At 42.1% G+C, this 23,878-nt stretch overlaps 1 protein-coding gene across 5 annotated transcripts in view; it reads left to right on the forward strand.

Annotated features, from left to right (window-relative positions):
• LOC119474713 (regulator of G-protein signaling 6-like) overlaps positions 1–23,878 on the forward strand; it is a 53,887-nt gene that overhangs the window by 21,511 nt on the left and 8,498 nt on the right. For all 5 annotated transcript variants that reach the window (XM_037746899.1, XM_037746900.1, XM_037746897.1 and 2 more), the window contains 8 exons: positions 16,987–17,086; positions 17,800–17,850; positions 17,964–18,070; positions 19,430–19,481; positions 19,977–20,041; positions 21,877–21,953; positions 22,723–22,804; positions 23,164–23,238. In XM_037746899.1, the coding sequence (XP_037602827.1) occupies positions 16,987–17,086; positions 17,800–17,850; positions 17,964–18,070; positions 19,430–19,481; positions 19,977–20,041; positions 21,877–21,953; positions 22,723–22,804; positions 23,164–23,238 (609 nt within the window). The remainder of the gene's footprint in view (positions 1–16,986; positions 17,087–17,799; positions 17,851–17,963; positions 18,071–19,429; positions 19,482–19,976; positions 20,042–21,876; positions 21,954–22,722; positions 22,805–23,163; positions 23,239–23,878) is intronic.

A 23,878-nucleotide genomic window follows, 5' to 3' on the forward strand; every position in this document is an offset into this window, starting at 1 on the left:
TTTAAAGTGGTGCTTTTGTGTGATTCTTTGTGGAGAAACTCAGTTTCACAGATCTGTCGATTAAATCAACTAATCGATTAGCCGACAAAATCGTATGAGTGTTAGTCGACTAACTAGGACAGCCCTAAACATTACTGTAACTCATTACTCAGTGATTACTGCCCAACAACACTGGTTATGTGCGTACAGTTAAACAGAGGGCCGTCCTATTAAACTGTCCTGTGCTTGTGTCACTGTTTTATTTTTGTTTTTTAGAAAAGCACCAAATCAGTTTTGGGGTCACACTGTGATAAGCTTAATCCTCTCTTCATGCCAAATAATGCTGTTAGCTAAACTACTGTATGATCTTCTAAAGTATGACGTTCGGCCTCAATGAAAAAAAAAAAGGTTTTCGTTTTTATCATGAACTTTTTGCACGTCAGGATCCATTGATTATAAATGCATTTGCATTACAAGGAAAAAGGCAGGACATTAGCAGATGCTAACTCTTTGTATAAAACAGGTTGTGGCCTTTTTGCAATCAATGTCTAAGGATTTATCTCAATAATACAAGGTCAACAGTGTCCTGCCTTCCAAAAACAGACATAATTTTCTAGATTTTTCTCGTCAACTTCACTGCTGTAGTGAAAGTGATTCCAATATTTTCCCCATTCTCTCTTTTTATGCAGTTTTTTTTTTTTAGTTATTCTTTCTTAATGATATTTTATTCATAGGTTATGATAGGAATATCCTAAGCCCTGGTCCGAGAAGAGCTTTTAGCAGTTGCATTTGTGGAGAAAATAACTGGACACTTCTGATGTGCAAAGTCCCAAAGCAGGTGTAGCCGAGCAGATTGAAACCCTTGCTAAATTACAGCCAGCTGTCACGCACAGATAGCATACAGCCGGGAATGAAAACAGAAAAGGACACTTCACTTCACTTTGAAATATGTTGAGAGGATATTAGATCACAAAGCATGGCCGGTCCCTTTCTAGGAAGCTTATTCAATAATTCAACGGGGGTGTGCTGGTTAGGTTGCAAATTCTAGCTTTGCGGACATAATAGATGGTTCATTTTTGACTCCCCGGAGGTCGAAGAATAAAAGATTTATGAGCATATTTGGTCGCTGCCTGGTGATGCATTAGCTAGCACTGAAGGTGGTCTGTTGACATTATAGATAATCAATCAGCAGTGAGTACAGATTTGACGCCATAAAACACCCACTGTAGCGCTCTCGCTTTACTATCTATTGATTCTATCATTCAGTCAGTCAATCAGCCTTTAAGGTAACACAGGTCTTTAACATGTTCTGTTGTGAAACACATTATGTTTTGCGTATGATGCAATTGTAGGAGCTTCCTCCGGTCACCTCAGGCCTGCATCGTTTTCATTAAAAGGCGATTAGAGGACGGTAATTGGACGAGTGGCGTGCGAGGGAGAGGATGACAATGTGACAAAGGCCAGCGCTGCTGACAGGTCCTCTGCAGGTCCCTATCAGGAAGAGGAGTCACCCCCGCAGGGACTGAGGGCAGCAAAGCACATTACAGGTGTGTGGCGCTGCCTGCTGCCCCGTGGCATTGCGAGATGAGATTTTCCCTCCACGTCAGCCCAGCCGTCCGAATTTCATTACCTGTACCTGCGAGTTGGAAGTAACGAGGCTTTATTGCCAGCATTGGAAATCTGTCACCCAGCGAGAACAGAGTTGTTTTCATAGTGCCTTCGCCAGACTTGGAAATGATGCTCCAAGAAAAAATATCCAGATTCTGCTCGGTATTACACACAGAACTGCCGGCGAATGCGCCGCTCGCTGTCTTGACGGCAGCCTCGGCTTGTGTGAGTTTCTAAAGATCTGTGAGGGTCCAGAGGCGCATTCCCCCCACTGTGCTCCACCACGCCTCCTCTCTCTTTCATAATAGCCCCTTTTCACTTAGTCCCTCTGTTGTCACAGTAACACGCCTTGCCCCTAAAAGCCTGTCAGCATTCCCACACTCACGGGGGAGCACCAACACAGGTAATAAGGACGTCAGGTCTGCAGTTACAGCAGAGTGTGAGTGACAGTCGTACCGCGGTGGAAAGGAAGGTGGAGGGGATGGAGCTTAATGATACACGACGGAGCTATAAACATCCTCTCATACACCAGGAGCCATGACAGGAAATCCATACATCTAAAGGTCATGGGCCACTCTTACTCACTAATTGCATAGGAGCACATGAGGAACAGATCTGTGAAACAGTATAATTTTGAGCTGAGATATGAAATGTGCAGAGGATTGAAGCATAACCGCCTCCCGAGAGAGAGAGAGAGAGAGAGAGAGAGAGAGAGAGAGAGAGAATTAGGAACAGATGGCGTTATAGACTGATGAAAAAAAATTCCTTTAAATCAAAAACTTGGCTAAGCCGATTAAGATGTGATGCATCATTGGGCTGTAAAGTGTCTCTACATGCTACACACACACACGTGCCCGCATTACCCATTCAACAGATCACTAATGACAGGCTAAAGAACCATCTGCGTGTGTTGTAATGGATGGAGTGGAGCGCAGATGAGAGAGGCCGGACCTGCCCACCACTTGCATTTTACTGTTACTAGAAAACGCATCTTGTCATCTCAAATAACCGCCCCGGATGCTGGCTGCATGTCTTCTGCGGGTGCATCGGGCCTATCAAGTATCATTCATCGACGCTTCAGTAGAAGGACACATTGATTCAAGTGCAAGATGAATGACTAGTTTTGATTGTGTATCGCCAACAGATGAAGTAGAATCTGGAGTAAATATTGAGGAAGGAGTTATGTTGTGGACTTCTAAAGCCCAAACCTCTCCTCTCCTCTCCTCTCTTCTCTTCTCTTCTCCTCTCCTCTCCTCGGAGATGACTCAACTCTGCAATGACAGAGTTTGTCTCCTGTGTCTCAGACATCAAGAACAGGCTTGTGGTCCCAGTGAGGGACGAGGCAAACCTGAGCTTGATGACGCCCCCTCTCCTCTCTCTCTGTAACCCAATTACCACCAGGCCTTAAGGAACGGGATCGGCAGGAGTGGCGCGTCAGGGGACGATGCCAACATCAAAGATAGACAGATGGTCCTGAGGTTTTACCACCTCGAACCAATCCCCTGCAGATATTATTACATGATTAGCTGCTGCAGTGCCCCAGATATGAAGCCAGAATGAAGATACATCGATCAAGAAAGTGGAAAAGATTCAAACTGAACTTCAGAATCACCGGTGTCCAAGTGTGGCTTCCATGAGCCACTGAGCTCCTAAATTGGCATCAGCAGAGAGAGTTTTGCCCAGTCTGAGGCCCCCATAGGGGCTTTAAACGGCAAGCATCCTCACCCACATCCTCAGAATAGCACAGTGTTATCCACTGCCTCACCCGACACTGTCGCACCATTGTCGATTCCCACTTTTACATTTTAGCAGCTTACCTCCGTCTTGCATAACCGTGAACACGCTGTAACTTAGAGGCGAGACTTGGATTTCTCCCGTGACTGAGAGACTAGGGAGAAAAATGCTGATGAATGATAGAAAAACCTCTCTGGGAAGAACTACTTTGAAACTGACAATCAAGGCAGATAGCAGCAGATGCTTTTTTCCCGGTACAATCTGTTCGTTTTCTCCACACTGAGCTGTCTCATGATCCCACCTCTCCCTCTCTGTTGTTTTTTCATTACTCCACATGCAAATAGCCTTCCTTTGCTTTTCCTCCCTAATTACAGACCAGTGGCTGTAAGGATACTGAACCTTATTAGGATCCGAACCTTTACTGAGTCCCTCGGGCACTCAACATGCAGGTGGTGTGAGCGGTGTTTGCAGTGAAAGTAGCCTCCCTGCATGTAAATTGCTGTTTGGAAATGATCTTCAAGGTAAATCTTGCAGAGGAGTGAACTGCAGGTAATGTGATTCTCCCTCTCTCCGGAGCAAATGACCTTTTGTGGCTTGTTGTAGCTGCGGTTCATTTTTAACATGCAATAAAACCGGATTTCTACACAGCAGAGTAAAATCGGCCTACTGAAGCAGTAGGGCTGGGATGATACACCTATCTCCCGATTCAATACAATCACGATACTTGAGTGCCGATTCGATATGTATTGCGATTCTACAAGAATTGCGATTCGATATTGTGATTTATTGCAATTTTTGTTGACCTTTTTAACACTAGACCATGGGTAAAAGTTAAATCATAAACTTATGCAACTTATAAAATATCTAAATTAATACAATAAAAATGTTTTATTTTCAGCAAGTATGTAGTCAGAGATGTCCTGAAGTCAAATATATCAGGCATTGTTGCATTTTTTTCCAGCAACCCCAAAATCAAAGAATAAAGATATTTCCCTCACAAATTAGTGGTATTTTCTTTTTAATTTATAAGGGACATATAATGTTTTATACACCTGGTGAATATAATCCAATCAATCTTATTCCCATATATGTATTTTGTATACAGTTCTCTTTGTTAACACCTTATTTTGAAAACCAGACGTAGTCACACGTGTATACTTCCGTTAACTTTGCCAAGTCCGTCGCTAGCTCTTACCGTTACCTCCGTTCTCTTTAAACATCCATGGTCAGCTCCATCAGGGCTGTTTGAATGCATTTAACATAAATGTCAGTATATGGGTGCTCAACAGTTGTAGCGTCGGCCGATTTGACCACAGAGATACGAGTGACAGCCGACTTGACCGCACGTTATGATACGATAACATTTCCTGTCCATGACAGAGTTAGTACGCAGCTTTAGCCATGATGTCTAGCTCTGCTTTTCCTGGCAATTTGAGAAACACAAAGTGTTTCCATACTTTACAGTATGTGTAGTGTTTACCACTTTGGATTTAAAATGGGAGGGTGCAGGTCGTATCCCTGCAGAACCGCTGCCGTTTTCTACTTTTTTATTTCGGCTCGCTGCGGCTGACTGCAGTTTGTTTTAGTTGATGGATACAGAACGGATATGACATCACGTTACTCAGACCTCAACAATAAAAGCAGTAACTTCCTTCTACCTAAGCATAGACTAAAAAAACATAAAAAAAACGCGATACATAGGTGAGTCGTTTTTTTTTCCCACCCCTATGAAGCAGCCAGTTGAATGTGTGGCTGCTGATGCCCTTCATTGCAGACAGGGTCTCTTTTAAAAGTAGCCCCTGTATCTGCACAGTCCACTTTGTTTTAGAGTGGACTATCTATTCAGAGGAGCAGCCGACTCCTGTTTTCCCTGCACTCAAGCCCTTAGCAACCCGTGGAGTATCTAACAACAGACATTTACAAGAGTGGAGATGATCTTTTTCTGTCCTCCTTGAGTTTCATCAACAGAGAGGTGACCTGATGAGTCACTGTGGTTTGTGGGTAGGCTTGTGCTCTCTTGAGTGTAGCCCGTCTTAGCTTAGCTGCGTTTCCGTCTGCATTTTGATCGCAAGAATTGTACCAACTCCAAAGCTTTGATTTTAAGTATCTCCTTTTGATTTTGGGGAGCATGAAGGGAGCTTATTATTTCCTCTTTTTAAAAAAAAAAAAAAAGAGACTCAGAAAGCACTGACAACAAGATTATCCCTCTCGTCCAAAGAGCTCGATCTGTAATTGTAATTTAGTCAAGCTGGCTTCCTGCCCATGCCGGAGCCGAACTTGACAAACTTTTAATTGCTTAGCTCCTCTTGCCACTGCGTTACCATGGAGATGGAGAATCTAAGCCGACACACGCACACACACCGACCCATCCCATTTCCGAAATCTCCACATTGCACCCACGTCAGTTACCATAAGGGATCCTCAACTGGCCCCAACAAGTGACAAACGTCCTCATCAACACTCTCCATCCCAACATATGGGTGCGGTTGGTTCAAAGTGAAGCGCAGTTGGACACTTCTGGATGTCAGCATGTTTCCCTGAGGGGCATCCAGCTGGGTGGGCAATCAAGCAGCGGCTAATTGGACTTTTCGTACAGTCCTGTACCTCTGGGCCTCTTCGTCAGGACAGGGTCTCTGTTGTGTTGTCGCCACTCGAGCTAAACAGACTGCTAATGCCTGGTATGTGATTAAATTACACATGAATCCACAGGGCAGTGTGGGCACACAGGTGACTTAATAGCGCGGGCAGGTTCGTTGGAATAAATGTGAAAGGTCTTAATCGCTACAATGGATTGCTTACATGTTTACTGACAGGAAACACAGATTGCTTGCTAATGCTCTCAATGGGTTACCTCATACTTGAGGAAACCCGAAGAAGCCGTTTAGCAGAACAAAACGAAGATGTGCTCTAGCATACATTTAACCTTCAGCAGGCTTTTCTCGAAATGACGTAACACGGAGAGCCCAGATTTGAGTGAATAGGATTCTTTTCTCCACGTTCAAACAATTAACTTTAGTGCATTCACAATCCATCGCCACTAATGATTACAGGGATTACACATGAAAGGTATTGGATAAAGGGAAAATGGCTTCACTGGAGTGTAAACGCCATTTTTTTGTCAGCTGCAGGACATAATGGGAAAACAGTTGTTTATTGCGGTAGAGAAAAGCCTTTCCCTGCAGGGCATTCCTGTGGAGATGGCAATTTGCAGAAGAGATGGATCAGTGAATATGTCTCTTTCAGAACATACGTAGTTGATGCCTCAGTGAAATGCAATATTAGACATAGCAGGTGATTTGGCAATGATGAGAATCGCCAGGAGCTTCAAAGCAACTGTTTATGTCTTTGTGCATGTGTTCATGCTGCACACACGACTGTGGGTACCCGTCGGCGTGTGATCGAGTATGTGCAAATGTGATTCATTCACACGTCTCCAAAGCAGTATAAGTTTCCAACCATCACGCTCGGTTGGCAGGGCTTTTCCAGTCTGCTGTGTTGCTCCTTGCGCGGCTGTCAGTGTCTCTCCCCGGTGTGTCAGATCCAGCTGAGAAGCTCTCGCAGCTCCCTCATCATGACTTGGCATGCTAAGAGAGTTGGATGGTGGTGGCGGTGGGGTGGAGAAATGGAGGAGGGGGGTATTCTCTCTCCAGCAGGCTTTATTCTCACCTCGTTCCCCAGGGCACCACACACCAGCTGGAACTCACTTAATTATGCACACGGCATGGCGCAGAGGTCACAACGGCACTCAAAAAAAGTGTTGCGTGACAGGTTGTGTACTTTGGAGAAGTTACTTCATAATATCCGGCAAGTTATAGGCGAGGACAGAATGTGTGCATTGAATATGCATGTAATTATTTTGTGTTTTGCAGTCATTACATTATAAAATTGAGTACATTGCGAACTCTATCATATAAAGTGAAGCGGCTTGAAGACAAAATAAGCATTAAAACTACAGTATATTAGTGTTATTGAGAAGAATGGGGCTTGTGGCCTTTTGTAAATAGGGGTGAAAGTGAATGAGGAGAATTTGAGATTATAATTTTGATAGGGCCTCAAGGTGATTATATTGGCAATGACAAGGACTTCATCAACTGGAAATACCAGCAGCTTTCTGCTGTCTGGTGAAGAGTGACAGAATACAGTTTCAGCACATCCAACGTCAAATGTGCCCTTTTAACTGTTCTTTAAAGGAACAGTGTGTAACATTTTGGGGAATCCATTAACAGAAATGGAATTTAATATTCATAACTATGTTTTCATCAGTGTATAATCTCCTGAAACTAAGAATTGTTGTGTTTTCTTTAGCTTAGAATGAGCCCTTCATATCTACATAGGGAGGGGGTCCTCTTCACGGAGTCCACCATGTTGCTGCAGCCGTCTGACTTCCGTTGCTCCTAAAGTAGTGTTATTATGGTAAGGATGACCTCTGAGCGAGGCGAACGGCGTTACCATGGTTTTTGCACTCGGCGGCTCGCGTTACTGCAGTCTTGGAAAGGGAGAGTGAGCGGAGGGGTACTCGGTTGGTTGCAATCTGCAACAGGGTTTACGCTAGACTTTTTTTTTTTACGACTAATATTGCCGTTAATATTCCAGATTTACGGTCATATAGAACAGCTACCGGACATATGTTTAAATAGCCATATAATAGCCTACATTGGACAAAACTTGAAAATAAGTTAAATGAAGAAGCGGTCTAAAAGATAAAATAATTGTCTGGTCGGTCTGATTTCTGCGTTTGTCAAATTCCAAATAGTGTTGTGTGGCTCATAGGGCTGTAGCCTACCAAATAATTTGAAGCTTCAGTCATAACGTTGACATTCAAATTATTAATACCTTACAGAAACATTGCCCGCGGTCCACCTTCTCTTCTCCTCTCTCCGTCTCTCTCACGCACACACTCACAGTGAGCACAGCGCTCCTCGTCTCTGTATTTGTCTCAGTCCAAAGTCCAAAAGTAAAAATGTACTGAAGAAAGATAGATGTAATCATTATTTATACCATCATTATAGTGACTTGGTCCAAGCCACTTTGTTTGTTTCATTTACGCAGTCAGCTGGTTGTGAGGAGATATTAGCTGAATTTGACAAAAAGTGTTTTGGATTAGAAACACAGCGGAGGGAAGGCATTTAAACTTTTGTATAATATAAGTTTATATTTAAGTTGTCTTAAACATATATATATATAAACATATAGTATATTACAATACTAGGCTATTTAATATGCTATTAATTCATTCATTTATTTATTTGTCATGATTCCTAAAGGACATTTTGGCCGATCATTTAATCTGCCGGATAACTACACGTGATACCGGCTAAAAGCTGGCATATGCCGGCTAACGTAAACCCTGATCTGCAATCTCACCACTAGATGCCGCCAAATCCTACACACTGTCCTTTTTTAAAGGAAGAAATAAAAAAGAGAAATCTGTTTTTAGTATGTAGGAATGCACAGAAAAATGACATTTATTTTAAGTCAGTTCTTTTTAGAGAAATAAAATATATATATATATATATATATATCAAAATAATTCCAATCAGTTAGATATAAAAAAATCCAATCCAAAAATGTTCCCATTTGTTGTCTATAAAGAATACATTTGCAAAAACACAAATACGTTCAGAAGCTAGAGTGAGCAAGGTGTACACATAAATCAAAAAAGAAGGCTACAGGCCGACTGCCAAGGGAGGTTACTATGCTAGTGGTGTCCTAGTAGCCTACAAGTGTCTGGCAACATAAATACTGCGAAAGGCAGTGCTTATGACAACACACTGAGGGTGAGAGCATGCTACTGTTCTATGAGCCAGCGGGGGCTCAGTGGAGCCACAGTCGCTCTCTGTGAAGGAACAGAGTTTAAGTTTAAGGCTAGACAGTGCAATGCTGCAGTCAGCAATCCAGACAATAGACAAAGAGAAAGTGTGCTAATTAAGTCGAGTTTTGAGGCGAGGAAGGCATTAAAGCAGTTCATATGATGGAGGGAAATGCAGAACAGTTCATCTAAGTCTGAGATAATTGACCCAGCAACAGACTTGAGGCAAATTAGAAGGCAAAGCAGCTGACATGATGTAAAGCAAAGGTAAAGAACAGGAGCAGCTTCAGGCCTTCTGAAGAAAAACAACTGTGTTGTTTTTCCAAGTTCGAGGTAGAGTGCTTCATCCAGCCACACTAACAACCAGCTGCTTGAGGAGATGGAGGCTTCTCCATAAGTCTCTCAAATTAAAGCATTATGACGTTTGTATACTGTACTTATAGAGTGGTGCAGGAATGAGTCCCTTAAACCCGGAAATGAGTTAGCATTTTAGCACTTCCGATTCCCTCGTCTCAAAGACGTTTTTTAGCTAGATGCCTGAAATAAGGTCTGTGGTTAACGCAAGCTTTAGAGATTTTAACGTTTTGTTCTATATTATAAAGTAAATACCCCACTCGTGAATTTTGAAGCTTTTATAAGTCTTAAAAAAAGCGGTTGCTAACAAGTTGCTAAATGAGACTACAAAACGTCATCACGCCAACTCGTCCTCCTTTACAGCCTCGTTGTGTATACTCAAGCTCATGTGACTTTGTTTTAGGACCCGAATGCTTGAACGTTGCCATGGTATTCGACATCCAAATCATTATTCGAATGCTTTTTTTTTTAATTTTACTTTTATTTTTTATATATATTATTATATATTATTTTTTATATGTATAGTATGTAATAATAATCTATAAATCCCCAAATAGCGGATGAAATGAGAAATAATTCCACAACATTATCAATTATTAGTAGTTATTCTCAGATGAATATTGCTGTTTGTTGTGGGTGGGTTGTGCGTGTGTGTACAGTAGTGTAGCACTGGCAGTGGCACTGTCCACCCTAACCCTAACCCGAGCATTGAAACGAGGGAGATGGAGACAGACAGACAGAAGAAACACAAAAATGGTATTTGGGACAGCCCTAGTTCATTTATAGCCTAACGGTAGCTTTTTACTTCTGGCGATTGCATTCACACTTCAAAAATCATAAAAGTGGTGTTTCTTTGTGGAGATTATTAAACGGAACAAAACATATAAGTATCATAAGTGTTTGTTTGCCACAGAGCTTATTTTCTACAATAATCCAAAAGCTTTTGTCGAGAGAACCAGGGCGACGCTAACTTCCAGGTTGCCCTACAAAACTACGTCATCCCTGCACCACTCTATAGTGTATTTGTTTAAATTCCTTTGTGTTCAAAGTCAGAGGATGCATCCATGGTCAGTGTGGCGACTAATGTGGTCTTGGCCTTCGATGATAGAGAGAGAGAAGTACAGTAAAGGATTGCGTGTGAAGCAGGAAGTCCTGGTTCAGGACCGCAGCACAATAACCTACGTCATGTCTGACGTGGTCTTAATAATGATCCAAACGTCTAGGAAGTTAGAATGAACTACCTTTTAAAATTTTAAAAAAGCCATTCAGCTGTGAATATGCTCAGTATCTGTGCTGAGGTCAGATGATGAATAACCATTCACTACAGTATTTCCATTTGTTGTTGAAGGTTAACCAAGTTAAGATTTATTCATATTTTATCAGGCTACAGTGCAGCAACTGTAGATAAGGTATAATATTTTTAATAACCGGAAATTATTTTGAATGTCACTGTGTTATTTGAGACTTATTTAACATTGTCTCTTAATATAACTATTATATTCTCTCCAGATTTAAACAAACAGAAGAAAGCCTGCGCTCTTCTTCTTCTCCTTCTTCTTCTTCTGTCATATTAGGAACATTATGTCACGCTGCTGCTGTATTTGCACTGAGCAGTCAAATCCAGCCAGATGCTCCCATTTATAATAGCATTATGCATAATATAATACAATCCTAATGATTCCTAATACATTTAAAATATGTTTTTGTTGCTGTTATGTTCTATTCTTTGATTATAGAGGAGGATTTTCTGTTATAATGAGAAACTAATACATGGCTTCTGAGTATATTTATAACACAAATGAATCCTGGGATGCTCAAAACAGGACAAGTATTTCTGCACTAGAAAGAACATGACTGCTTTAAGTGTTTGAGACTATTTCATTTTCATCGCCAGCTCTCGACCGACGCTTCCTAATTATCTCCAGGCCAGTAATGTATCTGGACGTCACCTGGACGTCCGTCGTTTTCCTCACAGATCACAAATGTCTTTCAACAATGACAACTGTGCCTGAGCCCCACTGATGACTGCTGAATCATTAATGGCGCTATTACCGCCTGATACATCTTTTAGCAGCAGCTGTCTCATTTCTGAAGACTGGGCCAGTTTTTAATAGCTTCATCTATGGCCATTTCTGGAGAAAAAAAAAAAAGGGCACAGTGTTTCAATTAGAAGGAGAAATGAATGTTTCCGCACTATGTTACAGCCTTCCTACCAGAGTTCAACGTGTCGCATTTAATTGATGGTTATTTATGTCACTGACGCTCCCATTTAGGTTTTTATTTCACTTCATTAAGTCCCAATTACAAAATCATGTTACTGGAAGTAGTGATCTTGTTTTAGACATTAGAGCGTACAGGCCTTTCCCGACATTAATGTGGACCAGTTACTTACTGGTGGCCTTAGTTGTTGGTATTCACCTCTAGGCGCTCCCTCAGATTCTCCCTACACCTTTACCCTCCTACATGTGCCATATAGAGCGCTGCCTTCCGAGCCATAAAAGATAAGATTGGACAGCACACACATGCAGACACAGCCGTGCGTTGGACACAAATATGACACGTGTGTGCAGCAAATGCAAACATACGGTGGCAAGATACACAAGTGTTCTCCTGATAATCATTTATAGAGCTCGGTGGCGAGGGGCAAAGTGCTGTTATCGCACGCTAGCAGCAATTTTCATCTCTCAAAAAACCCTCCACACCAAGCTGCAAACACCATTAGCTCGTACATCCAGGAGATACGATGTGTGCACTTTCTGTAACTATGCGCCAAGTACTTCTTGTCTGCTGTCATCCTATATGGAGATAATGAGTTCTTCTTTCTATACTGCTATACCCAGTCCATTATTACATGAGAACAAAAGGACTTAATCCTTTGCATGTTGCTTTTGTCTCAGGGGATTTGAGGAGTCCTTCAGTGATGGGTCGACCAGAGCTGATTTCAAAGCTTTTTTTCCCCCTGTTGTTTTGCTCGGAGGTTTGTCTTCAAAGGGAAGATTGTGATGTGTCAGCGCTAATCTGTCGTGCCCCCGATTGTGCTCGTGTAAAACTGTTTATGCTCACATGTAGGCGAAAGCAGGCCTAAAATACCAGGGCTCTGTTTACAACACAGAGGGCATGCAGCTCTCTCTATCTCTCCCCACCCTCCCCGCCTCTGGGAGATTTATCAACAAGAGTTGAGGCAGTAATTCTCCATAGTGGATGTTCAATAATTCATGCCAAGACACTCTCTCAAGCTTATGGTGGGAGATTGGTAATTGTCTCACCACGCAGTGCTCTCTCCCTCATCTCTGCTCTGCATTATGTGCGTTATTAAATCCATATGCATCTGGGTGTTTTGTTGTAGATTTACGAGGGGCGTGTATGAATCATCCAGTTAATGCTTCGCCAGGGAGGATGATTACCTTTGATTGTAATGGTGGTTTAGTAAATGTCCCGTAGCATGCTGCGCTCTCCGCTTGTTGTTCTATTGTAGACTTTTGGGTGTTATGGCTAGAAAATGTTGCAGGATTAAAGTAAATATTAAAGGTGCTCTGTACAATATCCTGAGCATTAATATAGCAGGAAACAACTATTTGCTATGTAAAGATATAGACGAGTAATGTCTACCTGAGCAGAGAATGAAGTCGCTCTCCCTCTGTGTGTTGTTATTTGAGCTTCTCCTTGCTTTGTTAACACCCGCCTGAACCAATCGCGAGCCGAGCAAGGCCGCGGCTTGTCAGCGGAAGAGAATCGCAGCTGTCAATATGACGTCTCACCCCGGTTTTATAGCATCAAATAACTAATTAAAACCAAACTTATCAGAAAAACTAACACTAAAACACACACAAAACATCAGCGTGATGAGAACAACCTAAAAGTAGAATGGCACTCCGAGAGCGCAGACCTCCGTCCCCCTCTCTCCGTTCAGCTTGCGCCATCATCCATGTGTATTTTTGTTTATGTCGAGATCAGCTGTACGTAGTGGAGCATCGTAAAACACTTTTTAATGTGAAAAAACGCTGATTCTACAGTTTTCTACAGGCTTTGGCGGAAGTAATGACAGAAACCATCTTTGGGAAAAATATATTTGACGTTTACATTAACTTTTTAGTTTGGCCCATGTCCCATCCACTAACATGGAGGAGGCTTGACTTATGAGCTATACTGCAGCCAGCCACCAGGGGGCGATCAAGATGTTTTGGCTTCACTTTTGGGGAGCTGTCATGTCGTCCATCTTTATATACAGTCTATGATTCATCCTCTGTTGACCCTAAATGTTCATACAAAATGTCATGCCAATCCATCCAGTAATTGAGATTTGTCAGTCTGGACAAAAGGTGAACTGACTGACCGACAGGCCGACCGATATTAGCGCGCCATAGAGTCTAGCATGGTTAAAAAAACAAAACAGGTGCAACGTCAAAAGCAAATATCTGTATTCAGTGTTTTAGAGCCTGTCTACTCAACATAGTGGCGTTCACTCACAGACATGCTGTGTTAAATGATGGATGAACAGTGGAGTAAGGAAGACAGAGAAAAAACGGTCCAGAAGTATGCTGGAATGGCACGAACTAGAGCACAGCGTGATGCTGTGTGCCTGTGATCGTGACTTGAGGTCAACTGTAAATGTGGTGGGAGAAGGAGGGAACGCTAAGTTGGAGCCTGCTTGCTTTGGATGAAAAAGAAAAAAGGCTTTTTTTAAATTCGGAGTGTGCTGAGCCCGTGAGTTGAACCCGTGAAATTCACCTAATCAGCTTTGTCATACTGTAGCAGCGTGTGTGCTTGTGTGCATATGCATGCAAGTGTGTATGTGTGTGAACATCTGAGTGTGCTTTTCTTGCTAGACAGATGCTTAGGGAGCCATAAAGAATTTAATAGCCAGCTACTGTACGGCATATGGTTGGCTGCATGTGTGCAAAATCAGGATTTTTTTTATGTAGATTGATTTCTTCAACAGAGCACTGACTGCTCGAATCAATAGAGGACCTGACCTGACTGCTTATGCTCTATAAACAATCTGTTCAAAGAATTGGCCTAACAAAAATAAATGACGTGTTTCTGTACGTTTGTGTGTTTAGGACTCCGTATATGGATTTCTGTATGTTGAATGTGTGTGTTTAGTGCATGTGTGTCCATATCCTTGGGTGACTGGATGTCCGCTTGTTTACTGTATGTGCTCTCCCCTGTGTAGTGCGAGCTGTGCTGTGCCGGGCCTAATTTTAGGTGGCTGATGTGTGATGTGTTTGCAGCTCTGGCTGTGTCGGAGGTGTGATGTTTATCTCTGCCTCCGGGGAATAGCTGTGACAGCCTTTTTCAATTGGCCAAAGCTTCTGACTGAAGCCCTTGATACAGATAAATAAATCACCCCAGCGTGTGGCTATACTACCACTACACTATATACAGTATGTGTGTGTGTGTCAGTAAACTATTCAATCTATTGAACCTTTGACCCGTTCTATCTTTAAGGTCTGAGCTTTATAGAGCGCATTCCACAGGGTGCCACTTTAGACTCCATTCTATCAAAACCGCATATGTTATATGAGACTTTAAAGTGTCAGTAGGCAGTATATTTTTGGCATCATTGGGCAAAATAATAACCTTTCAGCATATTGCAATTCAAGTGTTCTGAGAGAAAACTAGACTTCTGCATCTCCTCATGGCTCTGTTTTCAGGCTTTAGAAAATCTAACCCGTGACGAGAGACTTTGACCAATCACAGGTCATTTCAGAGAGAGAGCGTTCCTATTGGCTGTGCTCCGGTCATGTGACCAGTACTTGGCGTTCCTTCACCAGATTTCAGAATGGCGGCGGCGTCACAAACTTTCTCATTTTACAGCTAAACGGTACACAACAAGATGATTCTGAAAACATTTGAGGCTAGAAATAGGCATTACAGTAACATAATATTGATTCATATTTGATCAGCGCTGCCTAGTTTGACCGTTTGGTCGGAGTTCGCGAGTGATTGACAGACGGCTCTCATAGACAGCAGCTGGACAGCAGACCTCAGATCAGATCTGACTGCTTGTTTTCCTCCGGTCTGTAAAATCTTGCAGACGCCGTTAGGAGCACCAGAGGACACAGAGGCACATTATTTTTTTTCAGGTTACCTGTTTCATGTACTTCTGTCACGATATAGCGTCCGCTTTATAAAAATAACTTTTTTTAATCATATTTGCTCCAATCTCGCCTACTTCAGCTTGAACTAAACCTAACCTGATTTTAAAGCTGCACTAATCTATGTTTTTATGTGGATCAGATGACTAGGTGTAGTGTGAAAGGTCTCACTCATAGTAACAAACCAACAGAAAACTAGAAAAGGGCCCGGAGAGCGCCGACCCAAGGCCGTTTCCATAAGGGAAAAATAATATGCGTATCCACCCGTGATTCGGAAAGTGATGTAATTTTCTTAGGGTTGTCAAAGTTAACGCAAATTCATTTTAACGCCACTAATTTCTTAACACATTAACACAATCGATCTTCTGGAGGTTGTACTGGGCTCAGTTTTAAAGATAGAGTGAAGATACTGACCTCTGACCTCAAGATATGTGGATGAAAATGGGTTCTATGGGTACCCACGAGTCTCCTCTTTACAGACATGCCCACTTTATGATAATCACATGCAGTCTATATATACACAGACATTTACATAAAGCAAGCATATTTGCCCACTCCCAAAGTAATAAGAGTATTAAATACTTGACAAATCTCCCTTTAAGGTACATTTTGAACAGATAAAAAATGTGATTTATTTGCAATTAATTGTGATTAATAATGGACAATCATGCGATTAATCGTGATTAAATATTTTAATCAATTGATAGCCCTAAGTTATTCTATAATTTGCCTTTACCCACTTATCTTTAAATCCGCATCACTGATTTTATATTTATCAAAAATCTCATTTATGTATTTTGTGAAAGAACCAATGGTCAACCCTGCAATATAGTCGCAGTATCGATCGAGGTATTTGGTCAAAAATAGTGGAACATTTAGCCACTAAAGAGTCAGATATTTTCCTCAAGAGTTGGTGGAGAGCAAAATCAGAGCTAAAAGGAGAATGAATATTTGATTTACATTCGTCGGGTGTTCAGAAACATGACTCCAAATGAATGCTAATGTATCTCCATGTCTGCTGGGTGTGTAAATAGGCTACTGTTTATCAGCAACTTTATAAAGTGATAAAATGTAAATGATGGGTTTACAGCTTGTTCTGCTCCCCTTAAGTGTCTAATATATTAGTTGATGCAGCTTTAATTTAACCCTGAATCTAATGTTTGACTTTAAAGAGCTCCTGTAATTAGGGAAAACTAGTAAAAAGGACTTTCTTTACATTGAATGTTTTTCTTTTCTATCACTGTGTTGAATGTTAATTATAGAAAAAAAAGAACAAAAAACATATGAACAATAATCCCAGCTGTGTAGAACCATTTTAAATGGCTGCTGTAGAAAATAGAATACTGTATATGATTTATTGGTTTTTAAAATCTTTAACACAATTGCCCTTTGGCTTCCCCACAGATTGAAGACATTGTTACCCGAATACAAGATGAGAAAGCCGGAGGTGTAGCCATCCGGACCGTCAAAAGCTTCCTCTCCAAGATCCCCAGTGTGGTGTCAGGTTAGTATTTGTGTGTGGACGTGCCTGTTTACAGTATAAGGCTGCATGTGATTGCACATTTACATATATGATTGTGTGTGTGAGTGTTTTGTTGTTCAGAGAAAACTAACGAGTCAGGATCAGGAAAGCAAATATGACCTTTTGGGCTCATTTAAATTGCTGCCTCTACGGTTGGAGGCGGTTGATGTCTTTGCCAATAAGACCTAAGCCACTGAGTAAACTGCCTGTGGTGTGACGCTGCCCTTGTCACACTTTTCTCCTTCTTCTTTCTGTCTGTGTCCATCTGTGTGTGTGTGCACTGTACTCCTTCATGTGTTTGTGCATGTGGTTGCTTGTGTACGACGTGAGTCACCAGTTGTTGGACGACGAGGTCGGTTCCCGTTCTCCAAAAGGTTGTTTCGGAGTCACTGCTTCACATGGCTCCCCCGGGCCCGATGGCCTCGCGATCTTTCTCAGCAGCCTCTGCCAAAGCATAAAGGCCGGGCCAAATGTTGTGCTGTCCAGGAGCAGAGATAGAGAGAGACAGGACTGCAAACCTGTTAACATTATGTTGTGTTCAGACTCCGCTTTGACCCATAGCTTTTGAACAGAGACGAATCACAAAGACTTTCCTCAAAGCTCATTTGTGTTTGCGGATTGCAGCTTTTGTCAAAACTATTGTACATGTAGAACTGTGACGCCACTTCTAACCAATGTCCTTCTCTGAATGCCAGGGGCGGACATTGTTCAGTGGCTGATGAAAAACCTCTCCATTGAGGATCCAGGTAAGCCTGCTGAGAAATCTGTCATTACATGTAAGCACAATAGAGCTCAATTGAAGAGGAAGGCAATTTGAAATCACCCCTCCCATCTGTTGGGTCTTCTCTTATGTCAACAGCTGAAGCCATCCACCTTGGGAGTCTGGTCGCTGCCCATGGCTACATCTTCCCCATCTCTGACCATGTCCTGACACTTAAAGATGATGGAACCCTTTATCGCTTCCAGGTAACAGACCATCGGAGTATCCTTGATATGTGTTGGGAGGCCAAGAATAATGAGATGATGGTAGTTCATCACAGGGATATGTTTATTGCGTGATGCTAATGAGAGCAATCCTTGCTAAGCCTATTACTCACCACACCAAGGTCGATACTGTATATCCCTGCTGGACGCTGCGTCAGAGCAGGAGGTGGGCCGCAGAACAAGGCCTTCGGGCCAGCCGTGCAGCTTGTTAGAGGGGTGTTTTTTTCTTCGCTCCGTCTGATCCAGCATGAACCTTGACAGGTCCCTCTGATGGCTAACGGGCTCCATGATGACTCATTACTGTGACTGGGCCATTAGCATCTTAATCCTGGCCAGCTACACTTGGCAGGCTCCCCTATGGGAAAGCACCGAGCCGGCTGCACGCTGGCTCTGCACTTTTTCATTGTCACCAGCCGCCCCCACCTCCCCCACCTCTGCTCCTCCCACTCAATCTACCTCTGAATGCATTTATCTTCACCTCTATTGCTCAAGATTAAAAGCCATTATTGTGCCTGCGCAGGGAGGGCAGCGTGTGTCACACTCGCTCATTCAGCGAGAGCTAAAAATATTCCCTCTGATGTTGTCGTGATGCAACAAGCCCACGTCATCAGAACATGTAAAAAAGACTCCACGGTGCATTTGAAATGCATTGGCCAGTCTCCATAGCTGTGCTGTAAGGCATAGTGACAGGGGATTTTTTTTAGTCTGCTAGTCTATAAATAGATACTATTCTGGTAGAAGACCCAGATTTAATGACAACTGTCTTATGTTTGTCACAAATTTGCTTTTTTTTGTGCATTCAGGGAAGTCTTATAGCTCAACTTTATCCTCTCTGATGTTTACAATGCTAATAAAGAGCATGCACGTTAACCTTTTTGTTCATTACACTCAAACAAGCACATTCATCAGCGTTAGCCTTTTGCTCTTAGGCTAATCGCCTCTATGAGTAATAGTGGGAATGAAATATGTGGTTTGAGTACCACCAACTTCTAATTCTGCCCCGTTATTAAGAATGCATGATAGATGTGAGCGATCCATTATTAATGGACTTGGGAATGAACTTTGAATGTGTAATATCAGTTGCAATGGACAATTAAATATGGATAGAGAGAATATAGCTACCATCGCTCCCCAGATAGTTATGTGCAGCACACGGACGTCAAGGATCATCATGAAGCAATGAGTCGTCTTTTGACTTTGCGTGGAAGTGCGGAGGGAGCGTGGGTGGTGGGAGAAAATGAGATTCCAGCATTTACACTGGAGAATATTACTGTTTATCTAGACACAATTTAATTCTGGTTATTTGAGTAAATAAACATACTCTGTTTCTGTTTTCATCAGTCTCCATACTTCTGGCCTTCAAACTGTTGGGAGCCTGAGAACACAGACTATGGTGAGTCACTTACACTCTCAATTTTTTGCCTCTTTCTCCAAACCAGTAAGATCTCGCTAATGCCTTCAGCTGTCTCTGAAACACAACTCACACTGCAGATCTGTTGTTGACACTCACTGAGTATTGATCCACATGAGCCATTCTCTGTAATGTATCTGGCCCGGAGGAGCCCCGACGACGGAAAATCCCGTGGGATAAGATTTGCCAAACAAAATAAAGGGGCAGTCACTGATGTGACCGCATCTCCGGCTCTCTGCATGGCATTTACTTGAAGCTTGTTATTTCAGAAGAAAACACATCGCCTGCCTGCTCCAGCAAAACATTCATTAGTGTTGGTTCACACAGCTGAGACCTCAGTAAAAAAAAAAAAAAAAAAGAGCACCATCCATTGGAGATATTCCTTTTTTATTTTTTTTAGTTACAAAGCAGACAACCCATCTGACTAACTCTATTACCCTCTTCATGTCTCACTCTTTCTCCCTTTCCCCCCTCCAGCCATTTACCTGTGCAAGCGCACCATGCAGAATAAGGCCAGGCTTGAGCTAGCTGACTATGAGGCTGTAAGTACACCGTCATTTTTGGTTTGGCGATTCAGTTCAGTGCTATCATTGTGCATGGACCATAATATGATGACACTCTGAATTTCCTGTTTTCTTTCACATCAGTGAAAAACAAAAGAGCTGCAACGGCATCCTCGGGGGGCCTTGAAATGCCAGAATCCATTCATGCCGGCATAAATCCATTATCGAATTACAGACTTTTATACAAATCTGTTAAAGGGCATTTTTTCTTTTTCAGGAGCACCACTTGGCAGACTACAATGCAGTCATTTACTGGCCCCAAATATAAATACCTATAGGCCTAGTTGGCATCAGCAGATCAATACAGTATCGAGAGGGGCATTACTGCAGTGCTATTATACAATAGCAATCCACTGCACTTCTATATTCTAAATTACTCTGCAACTATTGTCCAGTAGACTTCCCTTCGCTCCTATTCAGGTCACTTTATACCTCCAGGCCTCATCGCTCTCACTGTTAACATGCCTGCTAGTTGGCACTCACATTTTTTTTCTCTTGGTTGTAATGAGGTCATGTACTGTATCTTTGACAGATGCTTGTTTGAGTGGTGTTATTAAGGACGCACAATTTGGTATGCAGCTGTGATATGTGTACATTATGGCGGTTTTAAAGAGCTAGTTATTTCTTTTCCTCAAGCAAAATGTAACATGCGAAGAGTTGCACTCGGCAAAGTCATGAGTTTGTGGTATGAGTTGCGACCTTTGTCAGTTATCATCTGCTGTGTCTCACATCAGAGATGATATCGGGTTTTTTCTAATTCAGTTTTAAATCTAGAATGAAGATCCTGGCATCATATGAAACTAGAAACCCTAAGGAATCCATTGGTATCAACCATGTCATACTAGCTTGTTGTGAAAAAGGTTAAAATTAATAAACTTTCAAAGGGGTTCCTTGACCTCTGACCTCAAGATATGAATAGAAATGGGTTCTATGGGTACCCACGAGTCTCCCCCTTACAGACATGCCCACTTTATGATAATCACATGCAGTTTTGAGCAAGTCATAGTCAAGTCAGCACACTGACTTGGGCTTGAGTTCGCCACATTAGGATTTGAGCATATTTAAATATAAATGCAGTACCTGTGAGGGTTTCTGGACAATATTTGTCATTATTTTGTGTTAATTGATTTTCATTAATAAATACATACATACATTTGCATAAAGCAGCATATTTGTCCACTCCCATGTTGATAAGAGTATTAAATATTTGACAAATCTCCCTTTAAGGTACATTTTGAACAGATACAAATTGATTTGAAAGCCCTACTAAAAATGCAAATGCAAGTACATAACCCCCCTTAAATCCACAATTTTGTTTTTTAACTTTGTATTTTGTACGGATTCAACTAATGCGATATAACATGTTAGTTAGTGAGCTATAGAGGTGTTGGAGGTAGGTTTTCTTACCTTTGGACAGAGTCGGTTAGCTGTTCCCCGTTTCCAGTCTTTGTGCTAAGCTAAGATAACCGGCTGTTTGTGGTTATTTAAAGTACAGACAGGAGAGTGGTGTCAATCTTCTCATTTAACACTCGGGATGAAAACGACAAAAAAACATACCAAAATGTGCACTGATTGATTCAGTGATAGTGTATACCAAAAGCAGTGCCTATGAGTGAAACTCCAAATAGTGTGTGGTATCAGCAGCTCAGTAACTTGTTCAGGGACACGTTAGTGAGAGGTCGCCTCATCTGAGCAACACTAATCCAAAGTTCTGGCAGCTGTGGCCATCACGGCGAATGGATAATGTGATCATCTAAAGGCCTTGAATTCAAAAAAACTTCTCCGCTAACGCCGCGCCTGGTTTGTTCCACCAGGAAAACCTCGCCCGGCTGCAGAGGGCCTTCGCCAGGAAGTGGGAATTTATCTTCATGCAAGCTGAGGCTCAAGTCAAGTGAGTACATGAGTGTACATGTGAGTCAGAACATGTCACATGTTGACGTCAGAGTCATGCTAACGTGACACACAGCAGGAAATGTTTATACATCCATATTAACCTTATACAGTATGTATAATCTTCCCCCGAGGAAGAGAAAATGCTTCAGTGTGCAGTGTCAGTTGGGCCAATGCTTTTCTCATTAACGATGCTCTGTTTACATGCCCTGCTGTGACTGCAGGTTTACATGCATTAAATACAGCAAGCATCCCCCTATGGAATTAAACAAACACAATCCTCCCTAACGTCTAGCTCTTAGTAAGACTTCCATCTGGTGGCTTGCATGTGTAAGCACACCACTATGTCATGCATCGTTTTAGTGAGGAAAAATCTCGTCTATAAAAATCTTTAAAGTTGCCATTGTTTATCGGACACGTTTATTTTTAACAAGTGGGGGTGATATGGAAAGCAATAATTCTTCTTACATCAGGGGAGTAAACAATACCTAGCGAGGGCCGATCAGTAAATGTCAGTTATGTAAGAGCTCGGCCCCACCAGCGGCAAAACCTGGCATCGCTTGGTGAGGCGAGCAGACGGGTTAAGACCTACACTCTTCAGCTTTTTGCTCCCAACTCTGCCCTGTAAGTGGTATTAACAAATATGTGGCTTAGTGTGTGTTTGAGAGTGTGTGACTTAATTATGGGGCAGGATTTATTGTGTTTGGCCTGATATTTCAGAGGTATGTGCTCTATATATACTGTAAGTGGCCTGTTTCCTCTGTTGACAGGATCGACAGGAAGAAGGACAAGGCAGAGAGGAAGATCCTGGATAGCCAGGAGAGGGCATTCTGGGACGTCCATCGGCCAGTGGTGAGTTAGGGACGAAAGGAAAGGAGGGTCAGATGCTGCAACAGTGTAAAAATGGAAATGAACAAAGTAGAAAGAAAGCAAAGAGGGAGTTATGTGGGTAGACAATTTTAGCATTAAAAGCCTGAAAACAGCAGATTCAGCTGCACACACTGTTCAGCCCGAGAGCCCCGTTTTGTTATTGGTAGCAGAATCAGATTTGGTGGCAGTCACTTTGCATACAAGCCTTTTGTGAGCGTGGCATTGCTGAATAGAGGAACAGCATCATATTGTGTGAGGAGAGACAGGCGCAGACAATGCATGCTGGAGAAACACTGTTATCTGACCCCGAAACGCGCTCTGTCTCCCGTCCCCTCCCACAGCCAGGCTGTGTCAACACTACAGAGATGGACATCCGCAAGTGCCGAAGAGAGAGGAACCCACACAGAGTAAAAAAGGTGAGGAGAGAAGAGAAGATGAAAAGTTAGCTTTCCAAACCTTAATGTAATTATCATCTCAACACTGGTATGGTTGACATCAGTAGTTTAGAAATACCGAGGTCCAGCACCACCTCACCACTCCTGACTGTTTTTGACTACCCACCAAAATGTTTAATTCGAATGTTTTATTCATTTAACCACTCAATTACATTTTCTGTAAATTGTATATCCCTAAATGCTTCAAAGCCTTTTTCAGTGTTTTATGTATATATATATATATATATATATACACACATAAATATATTCACACAAATGTATAAATATATATACATATATATTTATGTGTATGTATATATGTATATACTGTATATATATATATACACATATACACCGATCAACCATAACATTAAGACCACTGAGAGTTGAAGTGAATAACATGGATTATTTCGTTACAATGGCACCTGGCAGTGGATGGGATATATTAGGCAGCAAGCGAACATTTTGAACTTTGGACTTTGTGTTGGAAGCAGAAAAAATGGGCAAGCGTAAGGATGTGAGCGACTTTGACAAGGGCCAAATAGTGCTGGCTAGACGACTGGGTCAGAGCATCTCCAGAACTGCAGCTCTTGTGGGATGTTCCCGGTCTGCAGTGGTCAGG

The sequence above is a fragment of the Sebastes umbrosus genome, chromosome 16, assembly GCF_015220745.1.
Source record: "Sebastes umbrosus isolate fSebUmb1 chromosome 16, fSebUmb1.pri, whole genome shotgun sequence".
NCBI classification, from domain to species: Eukaryota; Metazoa; Chordata; class Actinopteri; order Perciformes; family Sebastidae; genus Sebastes; species Sebastes umbrosus.